Raw genomic sequence first — 19,823 nt, 5'->3', positions numbered from 1 at the left:
AATGTTGAAAAATACCTCCCTAGTATAAAGGGATATATTTACTACAAACTTGAGGCTTTTAATTACCTTTGTCTAAATGTTATATTAAAAAACTTTTTAATTAAAGTTTGTTTTAAAGTTTTTTTTCAAATTTAAATGAGTCATGACTCAAAGTATCATTATAAAAGCAGGACACTTATATTGAGAGATGGCAGTAGGATATAAGACATGAACACCAGCCCGACTTAGCAAATCTACAAGAACATCTTGGAATTCAAAAAGCTGATGGATATACACCCTTTTGACCTGGGTGGATCTACACTGTACCTGTGTGGATCTACACAAGGGCTGTGTGGATCTACACCATGGCTGGGTGGATCTACACCTTGACTGGGTGAATCTACACCATGGTTGTGTGGATCTACACCTTGACTGGGTGGATCTACACCATGGTTGTGTGGATCTACACCTTGACTGGGTGGATCTACACCATGGCTGGGTGGATCTACACCTTGACTTGGTGGATCTACACCTTGACTGGGTGGATCTACACCTTGATTGGGTGGATCTACACCATTGCTGGGTGGATCTACACCATTGCTTGGTGGATCTACACCGTGACTGTGTGGATCTACACCTTGACTGTGTGGATCTACACCGTGGCTGTGTGGATCTACACCTTGACTGTGTGGATCTACACCGTGGCTGTGTGGATCTACACCATGGCTGGGTGGATCTACACCATGGCTGGGTGGATCTACACCATGGCTGGGTGGATCTACACCATTGCTGGGTGGATCTACACCATTGCTTGGTGGATCTACACCGTGACTGTGTGGATCTACACCTTGACTGTGTGGATCTACACCTTGACTGTGTGGATCTACACCGTGGCTGGGTGGATCTACACCGTGGCTGGGTGGATCTACACCGTGGCTGGGTGGATCTACAACATTGCTTGGTGGATCTACACCGTGACTGTGTGGATCTACACCTTGACTGTGTGGATCTACACCTTGACTGTGTGGATCTACACCGTGGCTGGGTGGATCTACACCGTGGCTGGGTGGATCTACACCGTGGCTGGGTGGATCTACAACATTGAAGGCACAGCCAACATGGATATGGATATCTAACTTGACTCTTATCAATAGAAAAGATTCAATAAACTATTTATTTAGTTACATCGACAACAAAGCTCACTACAAAAGTGTTCTGGGATAAAGGAACAGTTAACGAACCCTCAGACATCATGTTTTTTGTGTATAGATTCTCTAAAGATTGCAGTTTTAAAATGTTTATGTGTAATTTATGTGGTGGGTTTGATCATCTACTGTATTTGTTTAAATGCTCCTAGGTCTCGTCTGAAACCCTCCGGTAAGAACATCCCGTTTCTGAACGGCTCAGACATTAAACCAACAGTTCTGTTTGGTTGGGACCAAACCAACAGAGTGAGTCACCTGACAAATAGTTCCACCTTGATTTTTCTATTGGAAAATTGAAAAAAGTATCTATTGGATTCTTTTTTTTTTATCAAACAATACCACTGATATTAGTATTTAAAAAAACAATCTTTACTGACTCCAGTCACTTCTTTTTCTATTTGGATTCTCTTGCTTTTCTCCAACAGGTTTTTAATGGGATGCTTCTGGAAGATTTTCAGGCCTTTATCACTGAATTGGAGAAGCTTTCAATCAGAAAGGAGGTGGAGTTGGAGGGTAGCCCAGTGCTGGGACAGGAAGTTGCTTACATGTATCCGGACAGGAGGGAAAAGCAGAGTCAGGGACATGGTAAGGAAGAATCGGTTTGTCCTGATGTGGGTTTAAAGAAATCCTGGAGCAACTTCAAAGTTTGTTTCAATATATAAAACTTAAAAACCATCAACATGTTGGAGAACTATAAATCACTGTGAACAATCGACTTTTAAAGCCTAATTTAGGGGACTGAACAGGTTAGCTGTTCCTTTATTGCTCAAAAAACGATGTTACTAATCCATTCTAAAGAAATAATCTAATCATTCACATGAAGTAGATTTGTTATTATCCTAGCCAAGGCTGCCCAAAGTGCAGTACATGATAAAATCATAGATCATGTACATAAAATTAGAAGCAACCTATAAGATCATGCTAAAAATAAATGTCACATGATGCAAAACACCCAAAAGGCCCTTCAAACAATAAAATCAAAATGCACAAAACTCTTAAAAACAATAAAACAACAAAAATAACAAACAAATATTCCAAGATATAACCAGAAAATAACAGCAAAACCAGAAAACAAAGAAAACCAGAAGGAAGTTAACTAATTTGTAATACTGCTTCAATTTAGCGTTAAAACTCCAGACAGTCGATGACTGTTTAATATCTAGTGGGAATTTCTTCCACTCTTCAGGCCAGTATTGCAAAGGCTCGCTCCCCTCAAGACCTGCAGTTAAACCTAGGCTCGACCAACATATCTGTCAGGGGCTTGCACAAACCAGCCAGAGAAGCACTGCTGATGAGTCTGAAAACTCCATTTTATTTTGGAGAAGCTTCAAAATTAACATGAACTTCACCTAATCAATGTTAATTAGTCAGAAGGACACCAGCACAAGACACACTATCCAGGAAAAACCCCATTTCAGACACAACAGGTTCAACTTAAATAGTGGCTGATCAGACCACTCTACAAACAAGAGGGGAACAATTAACATACAATTAACGCACACATCCTCACATACAAACTAACCAGTCTAATCAATTCAGGTAACTCAAATAACTATATCATAATTACAAACTCCCTATCCATAACAGAAAATATCTATATTAAATTAAACACAAGCATAAACATGAATTTCCCCTCCCTTGGGAGTAGGTAGATCCCAGGAGTGCTGATTAGGCTTCTTAAGGACTGGAGATATGTGCTCTCATCTTTTTACCCCATAGATGAACCTGGCTGCAGCATTGCAGACTGCTATTGCAGACTAAGTCATTCCTGCATACCGGGAGCTGCAGCCTTGATAGTACAAACGCATCCATCACAGTCTCTAAATGCTTTCTCAAAATGACTTGACTTTAGATAGGCGGTGTAGCTGAAAGATGCAGGATCTGACTATTGCAGTCACTTGGGCATCAAATGACAAGGCAGAGACTAGTTTTACACCCAGATCACTGATTACAGTTTGTTCATATAGGCTCAGTGACATGAGGCTCGCAGTCATTGCGAGTAAAAACTATGACCTCTGTCTTGTTGCCATCCAAAAACGTACCTCGTTTAAACAGTTCACCAGAGGCGAGGCGAGTCGTACCCAATGACCCCTGACTTGGTGGCAAATAAATTTGACAGCCGTCAGCTTACAAAGGAAACTTACATTGTACTTCTGAAACAACATTTCCAGGGGGAGTACCGTATTTTCTGGAGTATAAGTCGCTCTGGAGTATAAGTCGCACCAGCCATAAAATGTATAATGAAGAAGAAAAAAATATATAAGTCGCATTTTGGGGGGAAATTTTATTATTTTTCATACAAAATCTGAGACCAAGCGTTTCACATTGCAAGACAAGTACCGGTAACAATAACAGAATAAACAACCAGGGAGCACCACGGTCTCCAGCAGAGGATGGCGGTGTTTCAAACCCTCCCAGCAGGCGGGGAGAGCTCATTCCTGGGCCTGAGCTGGCCCGCAGCACCCCGCCACAAGCTGCAGCAGGTGATGGCTGTGTTTGAAACCCTCCCAGCGGGATAGCGGAGCTCATTCCTGGGTCGGAGCTGCCCGGCCCGCAGCAGCTCGCCACAGGCTCCAGCAGGTGATGGCGGGGCAGAGGAGCTGAAACCTGGACCGTAGCCAGCCCACAGCAGCGCGCCACGGTCTCCAGCAGGTGATGGCGGGGCAGAGGAGCTCATTCCTGGTCCAGAGCCGGTCCGCAGCAGCGCGGTACACATTATTTGGTATATAAGTTGCTCTGGAGTATAAGTGGCAGGACCAGCCAGACTAAGAAAAAAAGTGCGACTTATAGTCCGGAAAATACGGTAGATAGATGTAACAAAGCAAAGGGCCTAAGACAGACCCCTGAGGATACCCCCATTTCAGAGGAGTTCATTCAGGTTTGATGACCTCTGAGCATGGACAGCTCTCTTTAACTTACATTGCAGATTTTCAGTTATAGTCAGGTCTGGGGACTGAGGTGGCCATTCCAGAACATTGTCATGGCGCAGCTTCCGCTTTGCCAATGATTTGGTCTCCAGAATCTGCTGCTATTGAGTGGAATCCATGCGTCTTTCAACTTTAAAGATTCCCAGTCCCTGCACTGGCCACTCAACCCCACAGCATGATGGAACCACCACCATGTTTTACTGTAGCTAGCAGGTGTTTTTCTTGGAATGCTTTGTTCTTTTTCCTCCATACATAACGCCCCTTGCTATGCCCAAATAACTCTGTTTTAGTTTCATCAGTCCACAGCACCTTATTCCAGAATGAAGCTGGCTTGTCCAAATGTGCTTTAGAATACCTCAAAGAAAATATTCAAAGAGGAGGGAAACTTACAGCTGGCCCCTTAAATACTCTTTCTCATAATTGGATTCACCTGTGTATGAAGGTCAAAGGTCACTGAGCGTGCCAACCCAGTTTTGAGTTCCAATAATTAGTTCCAAAGGTTTTGGAATCAACAAACTGACACCAGTTCCCACATTTATGCACCTGCCTAATTTAGCTTAACCAATTATTGCACACTTTCTGTAAATCCTATAAACTTTATTTCACTCCTCAAACATCACTGTGTGCGTCTCCTATATGATACATTTAACTGACATTTTTATCGTAACAACCAACGATTTATACAGGAAAATCATGAAGATTAACGAAACTGCTCAAACTGTTTGTTCTCAAGCCATGTCGATATCAATTTCAAAGTCCACTTTACTAGTTATTTATTTTTCATATATATGATTGAGGTATCTTCTGATTAATAAAAAACGACTGAAAATTATGGTTTCTGCAGATGTAGCAGAAACTTGTTTGCTTGTTTTATTTTCCTTGCAAAAGCTGCAGCAACTGAGTTCAACCACAAGAGAGCAGTGCTACAGTAATGTAATGATGTGGGGCAGATGCCGCTACATGTGTAATCAGTTTGCATTTGAACCACTTTACTTGCAATGCAGTAGTTATTATAATTGTGTTTCATGTGTTTGTTGTCTTTGTAGGGGAGATGGATCTGGCTGAAGTGGCTCTAAACATCCTGTGTCTGCTGATGAGGCAGCAGTGGAGCTGGTTGTGCACGGAAAGCCTTCAGAGGACTGTCAGGTTGCTGTTTGGCACCCTCATCAACAGGTGACACCATCAAAATGATTTAATACCAGTGAGATGCAACACTTCACAATGGTCAAAGTGTTCGTAAACGTTCCTTCTTTTTTTGTCAAACAAGTAACACAACACATCAAGCCACAACAGACGTATGTCACTGTTGTTAACAAACACCTTAAACAACAGTTTAAATAAAATCGGTCTGTCTTCTACTTAAATGGATTTTCCAGCTCAATTGAAGTGTGTTTCTGTTTAAATGTTTCAAATCAAATCTATCCTTGAAAGCTTCCTGGACGACCTCGGCTTGGTGAAAAGCCAAAAGCCTCCTTTTGAAATCAGATCCGCAACACTGAGCCGGTATCAGGGATCTTTAGGTCGTTTATAAGTGGTCGGACCGTGGCGGTAATGTGGCGCAATCGTGTCCTTTGTTTTTTTTAGTATGTTTATATTGCTGGCTGGAGCTCCAGACAAGTGCATAAACATACGAATTGTTTTTGTTTTCGACACTTTGAAGTTCAGTAAGAGTCAAACTGTGTTTTATTTACTTATCAGAGGACAGGTTGACCTTTTGAATTCAATACAAACAGCAGAAGATCTAAAGAAATGTGTAGACTTTCTTGCCTGGGCCACATATGGAGAAATTTGGTGGTGAACAGTAAAAATCATAATTTTGTCCACTTTTCTCCAAAATGAAACCCCGATATCACAGAAAGCATGCTTATTTGTTGCAGGTGTTACAGAATCAAAAACTGTGATTTTGAATGGAAGTCAATGGGATGTCTTTGTCCACTAAGATCAATCTGTTGCTACACAAAAACTATTGATGCAATATTTTTAATTTTTTAGATATTTCTTAACACGACAAAGACTGATTTAAATAAATGCCCCAGAAAGAAAAAGTTTATTTTTTTTTTAGAAAATAACAAATGTTTTTTTTTTAAATATAAATTATAGCAATGACTTTGAGTATTCAAACTGGCATTTCAAGGGTTAAAAGCCTCAAAATGATTGAAATTTTGAGTAACAGTTTGAGTAAGGCTGAAGCTGTTTAACAGACCTATGAAATAAAAGCAAGAAAAAATATTAACGTATGTATATTTTTATAGCCACTTGTGCAAGCGGCCATTTCTGTCATCTAATGACTCTAGTGTGTAGTAAATTAAAGTGAAGCCCGAGGGTCAGAGATGGCAGAAACATGTTTTGGTCACACGAACTGTTAGCTCCTCAGTTCTGAATCGCTTCCAGGCTACCTCAGATCTCCTCTGTAAGACCATCAGTAACACAGTTGCATGAGCTGCACAAGAGACTTCAACTTCCATCTTCAAAAATTGGAATATGGTGCAAGAAGTAAGTCATTTCAGTACTTCTACATAAAAGGTTAAACTAATGTGAGATAATATATGAGAAAGACGCATTAAATGCCTAAAAAGACCCCTTTAGTTGTGTTGTCCTAAGTTCCTAAGGTCTCTGCCATGGTCTGATGTCCGACCATGTGTGTGGTGTTTTCACTTTATTTCTTGTACATTAGCTGTTAGAAAAGAGCGTTGCTCATTTTCAATTTTTGTCACTACTTACTGAGTAAATCTCCCTACTGCAGCAGTTAAACATGTTTTTTACAATGATTATTGTGACACATTAATGATGGAAACATCCATCTTTTATTGGGCTGTTGTGGCCGTAGACTAAGTCGGGTCAGGACATGAAGGCACATGCTTCCTAGTGGGGATTCCATAGCAAGGGCTGTTTATGAGCTGGAGAGGCTCTTCTACAGTCATTAGTCAAAAGGGGTTGATATTTCTGACACGAATATGAACCTTTGCAGTTTTCTGCATCTTAAAAATACAAGACCTCACCAAACGTGCTGTTCATCTAGAGAAAAATCCTCTACTAGGATTTGGAGAAACCTGCTTGCACCTTTTAATTACTTGTCATTTATGTGTTTTGCTTGTTGTAATGTGGATTATCCTGTGTGCATACATGCATGCCTGCAGTGTTTAGCCCTGAAGTGGATGTCTATCATCAACTCCCAAAGCACATGTTCCAGACAGGTTTAGCTTCTGCTTCAGATATTCTGAACATGCAGACAATATTCTCAGGTTCTGTTGTGTGGTGACCTCATGCTCTCTGTGGTGCCTGAACAAGATATCACTTTGCTTCACGTTGGAACTCAAACCTCTATTTTAAGATATGCCATCAACCGAGTGTGAATTCCTTGTGCTTTTGTATTCTCCATTTGTATTTTAGGCAGCAGTCTGTCACCGTGGTGGTAACTGCTCAGAGCATGGCTACTTTATTCTCTTATCAACTTTTTATTGGTTCAAACGAGATGAAAACTAGTAGCTGATGTTAGTGGGAACATGGAATATGTCTGCCAGCCGAATCTATTCCAGTAGACAATTTAAACAAGCAATTCTACTTGAAGAAACAAATAATATGAATTATCTTTTAAATTGCCAATTAAAATTAAAAGATCCTTAATGAGTCAGTGTGCAACAAAAGACCAGCATACCCGGCCCAAAGGGTTACTGGGCTTCCACGCTGGAACAAGGCATGTGTGAGTGTCTGGTGGCTGGACTTTTGCCTATGGGCCCGGCTGGGCCTGGACTGAATGATTTGCACGGATTTGTCCAGTTGTGCAACCAGTCACCTGCAGGAAAAACACAAACCGCCTTCCATGTGGATCAGATGGTAGATCAAGACTAAGACTTTGGCAGTCTGATCCCTGGAATCGGCTTCCGGACCATTTTCTGTAAACCCTAGAGATGGTTGTGCATGACAATCCCATAAGATCAGCAGTTTCTCAAGTACTCAGACCAGCCCGTCTGGCACCAACAACCATGCCACGTTCAGAGTCACTTAAATCGCCTTTCTTCTCCTTTCTGAAGCTCAGTTTGAACTACAGCAGGTTGTCTTGACCACATCAACATGCCTAAATGCATTGAGTTGCCATCATGTGATTGGCTGATTAATAATTTGTGTTAACGAGCAGTTGGACAGGTGTACCCAAAAAAGTGGCCAGTGAGTGTAAATTTACAGGTCAATCTTTGTTGCTATCCTCACCTATGGTCCTGAGATAATTGTTTAGCGAATAAATGCCGATTGTGCCTTGGCGCAACAGAGAATCAGAAGGTTTTATTAGCATATGTGCGTGAATCACAACATTAGGAAATTGCTGAGGTACTTGGTGCAAAAAAAGGAAGATAAAAATAAGAGATAAGAAAATATAGGAAGTAAGAATATAATGGTGATAAATAATAATGTAAAGTGGCAATACTTAGAGAAATGGCTGCTATATGCAAGACAGTGTAGGTACTAATCAGAGCGGATCAGTTAAGGTACAAACACAACACAGGGTCATGTGACTGGAACCAAGCCACTGGGGTGGACAGCCATTGCCGTTCATGAGTCCGACCGCAGAGGGGAAGAAACTGTTCTTGTGGCGAGAGGTTCTGGACTGAGTGGATCTGAGAGCGGAGTGTAGAACAAGCTGCAGTCTCTTCCTGTCCCTGTTGGTCGCTCCAGGTGAGGATAGACTCGATGACTGAGGTGTAGAACTGCCTATTCTGTGCTGGTAGGTTGAATTTCTTCCGATGCCTCTGGAAGTACATCCTCTGCTGGTCCTATTTTTATGATGAAGATGGTGGTTGGCTCCCACTTGAGGTCCTGAGTGAAGGTGGTGCCCAGGAAGCGACATGAGTCCACCATCGTGATGGGAGTGTCAGACAGGTTATCGGGGAGAGTGGGGCTGTGTGCTTCCTAAGGTCCACAACAACCTCTGCTGTCTTCTGGGTGTTTAGCACCAGGTTGTTGTGGCTGCACCAGGGCACCAGCTGTTCGACCTCCATATAGGCAGACTCACCCCCGTCAGAGATGAGTCCGATGATGATGATGTCATCTGCAAACTTGATAAGCTTGACAGATGCTCACCTGCAGAGGGAGGTGACATGATCACGCGCCGAACTTCGGCTAGTAAATACATTGAAAATGAAAATAAAAGGTATAAGTTTGCGTTTGTTAACAGAACCAACTGAGATGATAATCTGCAGCAACGCAGCGCTGCTGGAGCTGTTCTCCGTTAGAGCTAGAGGTCACAGGGAATGTGGAGGACAAACACCTTTAGGAGCAGACTAGGTCGCTTATAAACGGTCTAAGGCTTCCTGATGCCGCTTCAGCATAGCAGCAAATTTATGGCATTGTTTTGCAAAAATGGCTAAAGAGTGTCTTTGTCCTGCAATATGTCTGATCCATGACCCTTATTTACCTGTATAGAGCAGTGGTTCCCAATCCTGGTAGCACGGTTGACTTGTTCCTCTGCTCTACCACACTTGATTCAGTGGTCAAATCACCTGTGCAGCAGCTCATTAAGCTCTGCAGAAGCCATCTTGCTGATTGAAATCAGGTGTGTTGAAGCAGGGTTCAAACTAAAACGTGCTGGATATCGGTTCTCCCGGGCCAGGATTGAGAACTAGTGGTATAGAGTACGAACGTTAGCATTTACATTTTGCAGGAAGAATTTGCACATCTGGGTATGCTAGTGAAACATGCCTGACTGGCATGCAGTGTCTTGGTTAAAAAACAGATGAGACGTCAATGAATATGCATTTCTGTGGCAGATCCCAATGCCTAGGTTTAAAACTGAGGGTATTTTTCATTTAGCAAGATGCAAAATTGTGCTCACGTTGACTAAAGATGTATTTAACAACACTTAGAAACTCATGAGTGCTGAACAATGTACAGAATGGCATTTGTACCTTAAAAATGAAATGTTATGCTGTAGTGGACTAGTTGTATTAGCAGCAGAATTTTCATTTTACTGCTTGGTATTCATGTAAGCATACACTAAAAACCGTTGAAGAGCAAAATAATCAATGTCTAATCCGTTCTCCAATAAATGTTCGGCAAAGCTGCACAAATGACTCCATTACTTAGCTTAAATTTGAAGTCAAACATGGAATTCAGTGGAGGATATTCAGGGTGACGTTTTAACATGGCAGTAAATAATCCACAAACCTCACGTGCACCATTTGTTACCTGGACAGACAGGAGATGGATGTGCTGTGGACATTTTTGCATGACAGATGCTCACGGTTTTGGAATTTTATTGGAATGGAGAGTTGATACAGAATTTAAGTGTGTGTGTGTGTGTGTGTGAGAGAGAGAGAGAGAGAGTCTGGGAATGTTGTCTCCTTCTACCATGTGGTCCAACGTGAGGTTCTCTTGTGGGATATGTCTGATTGTTATATGGATGGGAAAGTGGTCCAGCTAAAGTTGAATAGGGTTTGTTTGTGTTAGACAGCAGTCTGGGTGGAAAATTCAGCTGCTTTCAGATAGTTGTCAGGGTCCAGTTAATAATGGCAGCACTTCCTTTTGGTTCTCAACATAAATTGTAGATTCATTCATGTTCTCCTTCCACCCACATGGGGGACCATGCTAATGCCCGTCTTGTCTAATGCTTGTATGAAACAGACTGATAACAAGTTGAGAGTATTGTACATGAATTCACAACACCTCACACCTCCTCTGCTAGTCTTTTGTCACACCTGTCACTGCGACTAGATTCTTTATTTTTATTCCCTAAAACGACATATTAAAACATCTATAAACAATTCGATGGCGCCAGGAGTCCTCGCTGACAGTTTGATGATGCACGTGAGACTGAAGGAGAGGATAGGTGGATTTAGAAGCTGTCGACAGTTTTCTCAGAGAAATCTCCGACTCAGCCCCCCTCCTCCGCTTCTGTTGATGAAAACCATGAGGGATCCGAGTGTGATGCCAGTGGCCTGCTCAGGTTTCACCTGCGGTGAGAGAGCTGTTTGGCTCTGGTGCATGTGGTCTCGATTCTCCTCAACACTGTTTAGCTTATGACCACATTGTGACATAGGGGGAGAATTCTCAAGTTGTGGTCAGAACTCTGATGTAAAAAAAAAAAAGAAATTTAGCCCAAGCTGTTCTTACTTCTGTAGCACACACTGTTAGGTCATTTATGGGTTTGCTTGGGTTTTCTGCAGGCTTTGATGGGGCCAGAGTTATTCTGTGGTTGAAGAATCTGTTCTGTGTTTTCCTGCAGAAGCCTTTCTGCAGCCCTTCTTTTTATCGTTCTATTTGTGGTCTTAGTGCCCTTTAAGCTGAGAGCTACCAACCACATTTTGTGTATGCATAATGACAATAAAGAATTCCATTCAATTTAATCGCCCTTTTATTCAAATTAAGTCTGAGAAAAATCTAAAACGTGCAGGATAATGGTCCTTAAAGGTCTCGTTCACTTAGAAAACATGTAGTGCTTTTTATTATTGAAAACAGTCACTCTGAGTAGCATTTTTACGCTTACGTGAACCGTTGTTTTCTTCAATGACTATTAGCTACAAAACAGAAATAAACAGAGAAACAATCGGGTCAGAAGAGCTCCACAGATCTCCGTCACATGGAATGTTAGTATTCATGGCCTTGCTGTCCTTTGCTTGTGACCACAGAAATCTGTTGATTTTGTGGCCAGGAGAGAGCAGAGCACGTCTCGGCTAGGAGAAGCTAACCATTAGCAAAAGCAACTCCACAGCATGGCAGAACATGTTCAGGCTTGTGTTATTTGTGGTGATATAACACATCAGTACTGTATTTTTTACCCAAGAAAGAAGAAGAAACAAAAGCTGCTGAAGCATCGTATTGTTAGCCAATGAGAGGCGAGACATTTGCATATCACGAAGATTAATAGGTACAACATAAATCCTCACACCACTTCCCTGACAAACTTCAACCCCAGAACTCTTTTTTTCCCAAAGAAAATGACTCACAAGGCATTAATTCATACCAAAGACTACAGCAAGGTTTTAAAATCAATCATCTTGTTTGGATAACACATTTAAAAACAATCAGATTGATAAAGTGCTGAAATAAGAGTACATGAGACCTTTAAGAAGCGGGATTGGACAAGATTGGCCTAGTTTCAGGTAGCTAAGTAACATCTAACTGTAGAAACCTTTTTCTTTTTTATTGAAACAAGGGCATTGTAAAATGGAAATGTTAGACGTTTGTTTCTTTATTTGACGTTTATAAAAACATTTTGCCTTTGTCATTGGTTAGTTCTCTTTACGCTTGCGAGGGTTTTTTCCAGGTACCCACAGGGTAACTGGTCATTCTAAATCGTCTTTAGGTGTAAGTGACTGTGTCTCTGTGGGTCCCTGTGACTAACTGGAGACCTGCTCAGGGTGTCCACACCATGCACCAGGAGATTCTGTCCATAAAAGTTACAAAATTAGGTTTTACCAACATTTTTGTCAAAATTCACCAATGGTTTAAATGTAAAACGTACTGGAGTGCAGCAGACAGGAGGAAAAAAAATAAGGGATGCACGATATGTCCGTATCATATCGGTATCAGCCGATAAGTAAAACAAGGCCGATATTAACATCCAGTAGTTTTTCCGTCTTGTTGTCATTTGTGTTTGTGTTTCAAGGGGTGAGGGGGGTGATGATGTATAATTGTTTAGTCATGTTTGATTCATTCATTCATTCATTCATTCATTCATTCATTCATTCATTCATTCATCCATCCATCCATCCATCCATCCATCCATCCATCTCGGAAGTGTAAATGTGTGTGGTGTGTGTTTATAATTCCAGGCCTGGATTTGAATACCCCAGGTTTTAGTTTGAGTTATTTTTCAACACACCTGATTTCAATCAGCAGGTGATTAACAGGCTTCTGCAGAGCCTGAGGAGCTGCTGCACAGGTGAGTCAAGTGTGTTGAATCAGAGAAACCACTAAAATGTGCTGGATACTGGACTTCGAGGACCAGAAATGAATACCCCTGATATATAATAACGTAAACTTATGCGTACACACACACACACACACACACACACACACACACACACACACACACACACACACACACACACACACACACACACACACACACACACACTGTAGGATTTGGTAAACTGAGTGCTTTAAGAGCTTAATATATTACCTCTACTTATGACCAATAAGCTGTGATACTCTATATAAATATAGAATATCAACCTGCTTGGTCTTAGGATGTTTAATCAGAAGATTCGAGGAGTCTTCGTTTATTCAGGGATTGTAAACACTTCGTTTTGATTCAAGGAAAGAGTCAGGTTTGTAAAAGTAAGAATTCATTTTCCAAACAGTTAAAACATGACAAGTTACTAATATATGATGGATGGATCTAGATGGAGGAGATGTGGCATATGGTGCCTATGTGTAAATATGATGCTCTCAGAACTTCCGTATCTAGGAAAGCTGAATTCTGGGTGTTAAAGAATTTGGTTTGCTTTAAGCTATGAGGTTGATTATTATCAAAAGGCATCAGATGCAATCACACTGTGTTCTACCTCACCCTTCTCGGAGACCCCCTACGCGGACCCGGAGGTCAGGGAGGTCGGATGACCTCTGGTCACCCAGGTCCAGTAGATTGACCACAGCGCCGACTTCTCCTGTCCAGAGATATTGCCAGGCACACAGGTTGGATGGAACCGTTTGCGTCTAGACTCTTAAGGAGTCAGAACAATATCAGCTTTGTTTTTCAGGAACAGGTTTGTCTGTGTCAGCTTTGCAGCAACCTTGACGGCGTGTCAGATTGCTTCTGGGTTAAAGAGACTTCACTACGGACGGCCGTTTCCGTAGCTTCCTCTAGAACTCGAACTGACTCACTGTAAAGTGTGAGTTCTGTTTTTATATTCTCCTATTAATTTCTTAACAAATCAGAGCATGCCATGTTAAGGGACATTACCAGAATCTCAGAAATACACGCCTTCAGGCTGCACTATATACCAAGATGGTTGCAAGATAACCCACTAGATGAGTCTTGGTTAGACATAGAACTGACACTTTGCAATACGATAGAGCTTTCAGACTTACCATTTATTAGCTCAAGCATAAGAAAACACGAAGGCTTCAAAAGTATTAGTATCAGCACCTCTCTGACATCATGGTGGGAGTATCTTAAAATGACAGAGTCTTCACTAGTACCATGCAGCTGCACACCTATCTGGAATAATCCTGATATTTTGCAAAATAATAAAATGATGAACCTTCCGGACTGGAAAAATAAAGGAATCCTATACCTGGAACATATATATGAAGGATTGGACTTCATCCCATTTAATCGAATAGTCTCCCAATTTGGAATAGATAAGAATAGCTTTTTAGAATATCACCAAATTAAATCTGTAGTCAAACAAAAATTTAAGCTCAATAAAATAGAATTACAAACACCACCAAGGGTATTAGACTTCTATAATCCCAAACCCCCCAAACTACTGTCTAAAGTATATAAGACACTGTCCAAAATAGATGATAGAATAGCAATCCCTATTGAAAAATGGGAGGTGGATCTATCAGTCAGCTTTGACCAGAACTTCTGGTCCCAAACTTGTTTAAAAACTTTTAAAATGATCAGACACCCCAATTTACAATTAATTCAGTACAAAATTCTACACAGAGTACACTATACAGGTCATCGGATGTTCAAGACGGGGTTTGTGTCGTCTGACACCTGTACACACTGCACAAACAACATTCCTGACAATTACATTCATGCACTGTGGTCCTGTCCACCTGTCCAGGAATTTTGGGGTAGAGTATGTGAGGATCTGTCAAAATGTCTGAAATGTCATATCCCAACTTCCCCCTCTCTTTGTTTACTGGGACAGCTGCACGATGTCCCGATTGCAACATCTTTGGTTCACGTGGTTCTGACTGCCATATGCATCGCTAAGAAAACTATCCTCTTGAATTGGAAAAATAGAGAAACTCTCTGCATCAACCAGTATAGAAATCTTTTGTTAGATCATATTGCACTTGATATAGCCTCTGCTTCCACTTCAAATCAATCTCTCTGGGCTCCTTTGATCGGTTCCATCACATAGCGAGGGTGGGGGGCCATTGATGTTGTCCTGCAGGATGGTGTGGGTGGGGGGGTGTGGGGTCTGAGTTTAGAGTATCCGGATGTTCCCTGGAGGTGGGTTCACTGGGGGTGTCTGGGACTGGGGGGCTGTTGCCTCCCTCTGGAGGTGCTTGGGTTGCCTCGGGGGGTTGACTACTGGCGGTTGTGAGTGGGGCCCCTTGGGGATCTTGGCGGCGGCCATGGGTCACTGCCTGGCGGCTGCAATACCCCTGGGCGGGTCTGGGTGGGGGCCTGGGGGCTCGGGGTTTGGGGGTGGCCGGCCCCGTGTGGGGATCTGGGCGGGGCCTTGGGGGTCGGGTCCTGACATGTATGCTGCCGGGAAGAAGGCAGGAACACTCAGCAGTGCCTGGCCCGGGTTCGGGGGCATCAGGTAGACCTTGGCTCCTCTGCTGTTCCATCACAGGGGAGGGGGAGGTCCAGGACGGGGAGGACCAAACCTTACCTGGATGTCCCATGTCTTATATATTCTGGAAGTTGTGCAAATGCAGGGATGGGCATAGATATTCTGCTGGGATGGGGCTGGGTTGGTGCTCTCGGACTCCGTGAGGTCTCTGTAATGCTGCTGCTTTGGGCCCTGGCAGGATGGGCTGGGGTCTCCATGCCCTGGGTGGCAGTTTGACAACAGAGGTGCCTATTGGGGCCAGTAGGGGAGCTGGCTCCCTGGAGGGCTAAGCCCAACCAGCCATTCCTCCCCATCCCCGCATATTTCTCTCCTCCTGCTCCCTCACATCATCACACAAACATACACATAGGACCTTGGGGGGTGGGCGAGTCAGGGAGTGCGGGTATGGACCCCATTTCCGCATTCCTGTGGCAACCTGCCCCCCAATTTTATTTGCACCTTATACACTTCCACTGACGACATTCCACACAAACACACACTTAGGGCCTTGGGAGTGAGCACATTCAACGGCATTTGGCAGGGGGATATTTCAGCCTCCTCCCGAGTGCCGTTGCCCACTTCCAATTTTAAGCCGCACTTAGACACTGATGGCTGAGGGTGTAAGTGGGGTGGTGCGGTGGCATCAGCTGGCATATGCCGGATGATGCCCGCACTGCCCACTCACCACAGCCATGGAATACACCTCATGATCACACAACACTATATTTGAGCAGGTGGAGGGAGACTAGGGGTCTTAGCCACCTCTGTTGTTGCTAGGCTTCCTGGGGCTGGAGGCTAGGAGGGAGATCTGGCCGCCCTGTTGGGGTCTGGGGTGGTGGGTTGCTGTGCTCAGCGTTGGGCGGGGGAGCCTGCTCATCAGCACCCCAGCAGAAAGGGTCAAACTCTGGTTACCGGTGATGGTTGTACCCCATGTGCAGCAGTACCGGGACCAGAGTGAATAGGGTGTGTATGGGGAGCATGAGTGAGTGTCCGGCGTGCATTTTTGTAAGTCTTGGGTTGTATGTGCATGTGTGAGCATGAGGGAGGGAGTGTGTGACTGTGTTTGTGTATGACTGTATATGTCAGGTGGGGCAATTGGGTCCTCCCCTCTCCTGGAACTTCTCTTGATGATATAGATCTTTGTCCCCCCTCCCCCTGCCACACCTGGTGTGGGGGCTTGTGCCATGGTCTGCCTGAGTGTTCGTGGCAACCGGGTCTGGGGGTTTAAGATTTTGGCATCTGCCTGATAGATCCCGGTGGCTGCCTGGTGGGGTCTGGGTCCCTGGGCTCTGCTGGGTCCCCGGCGGGGGTGGTCACCCCTGGGTCCCTGGTCGCTGGGTCCCGGGCTCGGCCGGCTAGGGGGTGGGAGGCTGCGGGCGGGCCTGTGGGCTTGCCGCTGATATCTCCTGGGACTATGCCGGCTGCTGGTTGTGGCCCCCCGGGGCGATCCTCTGTGCCTCTCGAGGGGGGCGGGGGCCTTTCTGGTTGCAGTCTACTTGGGGTTCCTGCATTCTGGGGCAACGCCTGGATCTCTGGGACTTGGAGCTCCCCCCGTCTCCTGCGCATCTTTGGGGGGCGGATCTGTGGTCCCTCACACTCTCTGTTGGACGCTCCTATAGAGAAACCTTAAATAAACAAGCGCGTGTACACACACAGGTGCTCACATGGTGCTCTCAAAAGTATGGGCTTGGGCGCGTTCAACACATGTCTTAAGACTATGGGGGGCACTTAATGCATTGTGATTTATTATCGTGATTCTTCAGTTAAGCAATGTTGATTATATATATATATATATATATATATATATATATATATATAGTTTCCTTTTGTTTTTTTTTCATCAAGTTGACGCAGTGATAGGTAGATCTTGTTGTATTGTTGTTGTGTCCCTTTTTTGTGTCCTTTTGTTTTTTTTTTTGTCTTTTTCTGCAGGTCTAGAAGCAGACTCTTGTTCATTGTTTATTTTTGTGGAACCCCCCCCCCCCCCCCCCCCCTCCTCTCTCTCCACCTTTTCTCTTCCTTTCTCTTTCACCTCTGTCTCCGTGTCTGGTCGGAATTACAAAGCATTCAACAACAATAACAATAAAGTTTTAAGTATCAGGCGTGACATTAAAAGCAAACGCTTTGATGTTCCACCTGAGAATAAATCTGTAAGGCTTGTCACCAGCATTCAGACATCAATTCTGCTTGCTTCACAGCCAGACAGGACACGGTAAAAAAAAAAAAGGACGCGCTGGCAAGACCTTGACCAAAGGACAAGGCCTGGGCGCAGGTTGGGTGCAGCAATTTCGGGTGGGAAGGTGAGCCTCTGTTTGAGGTCTACACGCAAATCCCAGTCTCGTGCTGCATCCAATGGACCAGAGTCAGTGATTGATGGCTCATGCTGTTTCTCCCCTTCCCGCATGCAGATGTTTAGTTTGATGTTGCTCCAATGTGAAAAATTGTTCAGGTGTTAAATCTGTCATCCTCTACTTGAGCAGTTGATATGCCTGAAATACTTCAGGTCTTTTACTCAACGCACCGCTTAACTTTACAAGTGTCACCAAGTTCATGTTTCAATGTGTTTTTGTTCATGTCTGAGGATGTCAAGTCCGGTTACTCCATGGGGACCTAATGATTCCTTCTGACGGCAACAAGGAGAAACCATGAAGTTCAATCTTACTTCAAACAACTGAGATCTGTCCTCAGTACCTTGGCACCACTGGGTGTTTTTGCAATGAGTCTAAAATATTAGGCCCTTTTGTTGTTTCTGTTCTAATGGCATACGGGTCCAAGGCCAGGGGAGGTATAATTAGAAGAGCCTGTTTGGAAGCTCCATGCTGCTGCTTTCAGGATGAATTTACTCCCATTCTGAGAGTGTTAATGGTCGGATAGATGGGACATACATGACTAACTTGGTGTTGGAGAGAAGGAAGGGAGTGCTGAATGGAAAAGATGCTGGTTATATAACAGACTGAGCTATCGTCCTCCCTCTGTGGAGCTGATGAGGTGTGACTTCCGTGGACGGCCTGTTCCTGAGATGGGATAAAGTCAGACCGAGTCATCGTCTGTCCATCTGGTTCATCCCTACTTTTTTATCCTCATTTGGTGTTAGAAAGTTTTAATACTAAAGTCCTCCTTTAACAACACATGAAAAATAAAACGGCTCTTTATTGTTCACACTTCTGATAAAATTAGACGGAGCACGAGTTCTGCGTGCATAAAACCATCGAGCAGATTTAACTCCGTGTGTGAGAAACGTGTCTTAAATAAAGCCGGTAGTTGGATGAAGTCATGCAGCGAGCCTTTAGCTGCTCCACTTCTCTGGTGTCTGTTTACACTCCTCACCTGAGTCCCAGGCCTGAGATGTGGATCCAGAGGCCCAGTTCATCTTCTGCCTCCAGAGACATACTTGTGCAATGAAATCTTGTCTGTTGAAACCCATGCTGACTTATTTTAGCTCAGTCCGTGTCTGTGTTTATGAGGACCTTAAATGGTAACTAAAACATGTACTTCAGTTATCCAACTGCTCTGCGGATTTTGTAACTTTTTTATACACATTTGTTTTCTTAGTCATGCTGCAAAGAACTGTTAATATTTTCATACTTACTGCTTGTTGGGCCATTCGTAGACTCAGACCCTTACATTTGTGCAGATTTGGGCGTCTTATCGTCCAGTAATATCAGCTTTGACCTCATCAGACATGATCGGACAGTTGTATGCAGCTTTTCTTTGGGATGACTTATTAGATTCAATAAATAGCCATTTTCTTACTCCTGAATATGAATAAGAACACATTCAAAAGTTTCTTATAACTAATGCATGAAAGGGTGTGCAGGGATAATGAGGAAGGACTGTCTTTTGTGTAGATAGTGGCTCTTCTTGTGGTCATCCAGTGTAGATCGTCAGAATACAGAAGAGATGTTTGGTAGCTCTCTAGCTGTGTGTCATTTTTTTGTTTTTTAATTTGGAGCCAGTGAAGAACCGTAACTAGAACTGGAAATGATCAAACAAAGTTGGGTAACATTGAATAACTTGATTAGAAAAGAGCACAGGGGAACACAGTTAATGCACCAGTAAGCAATCTGAAGTACAAATGAACATAATAGCATCAATATGTTTTAGTTACGTTATCATTTTTATTCTTAGTTTGGAGAGAGGGCACAATGTTGACTGTGTGTGTGCATGCATGCGAGAGAATCTAGAAGTCATTTTACCATCTCACTGGCTGCACTGCCAGGTTTCCCATCACCAAAATGTGCTGATGCGGGGTCCAAAGT

At 43.4% G+C, this 19,823-nt stretch overlaps 1 protein-coding gene across 4 annotated transcripts in view; it reads left to right on the top strand.

Annotated features, from left to right (window-relative positions):
- snx19b (sorting nexin 19b) overlaps positions 1–19,823 on the top strand; it is a 49,711-nt gene that overhangs the window by 9,338 nt on the left and 20,550 nt on the right. For 3 of the 4 annotated variants that reach the window (XM_015952086.3, XM_015952088.3, XM_015952087.3), the window contains exons 9-11: positions 1,337–1,430; positions 1,610–1,769; positions 5,158–5,284. In XM_015952086.3, coding sequence (XP_015807572.3) covers positions 1,337–1,430; positions 1,610–1,769; positions 5,158–5,284 — 381 coding nt within the window. Of the gene's footprint in view, positions 1–1,336; positions 1,431–1,609; positions 1,770–5,157; positions 6,147–19,823 lie in introns of those variants that run through there. The other variant, XM_070543392.1, reaches the window with a different exon arrangement.

Source organism: Nothobranchius furzeri, chromosome 13 (assembly GCF_043380555.1).
Source record: "Nothobranchius furzeri strain GRZ-AD chromosome 13, NfurGRZ-RIMD1, whole genome shotgun sequence".
NCBI classification, from domain to species: Eukaryota; Metazoa; Chordata; class Actinopteri; order Cyprinodontiformes; family Nothobranchiidae; genus Nothobranchius; species Nothobranchius furzeri.
Note: the sequence above shows the minus strand (reverse complement) of the source record. Positions and strands in the feature narration are given on the sequence as shown.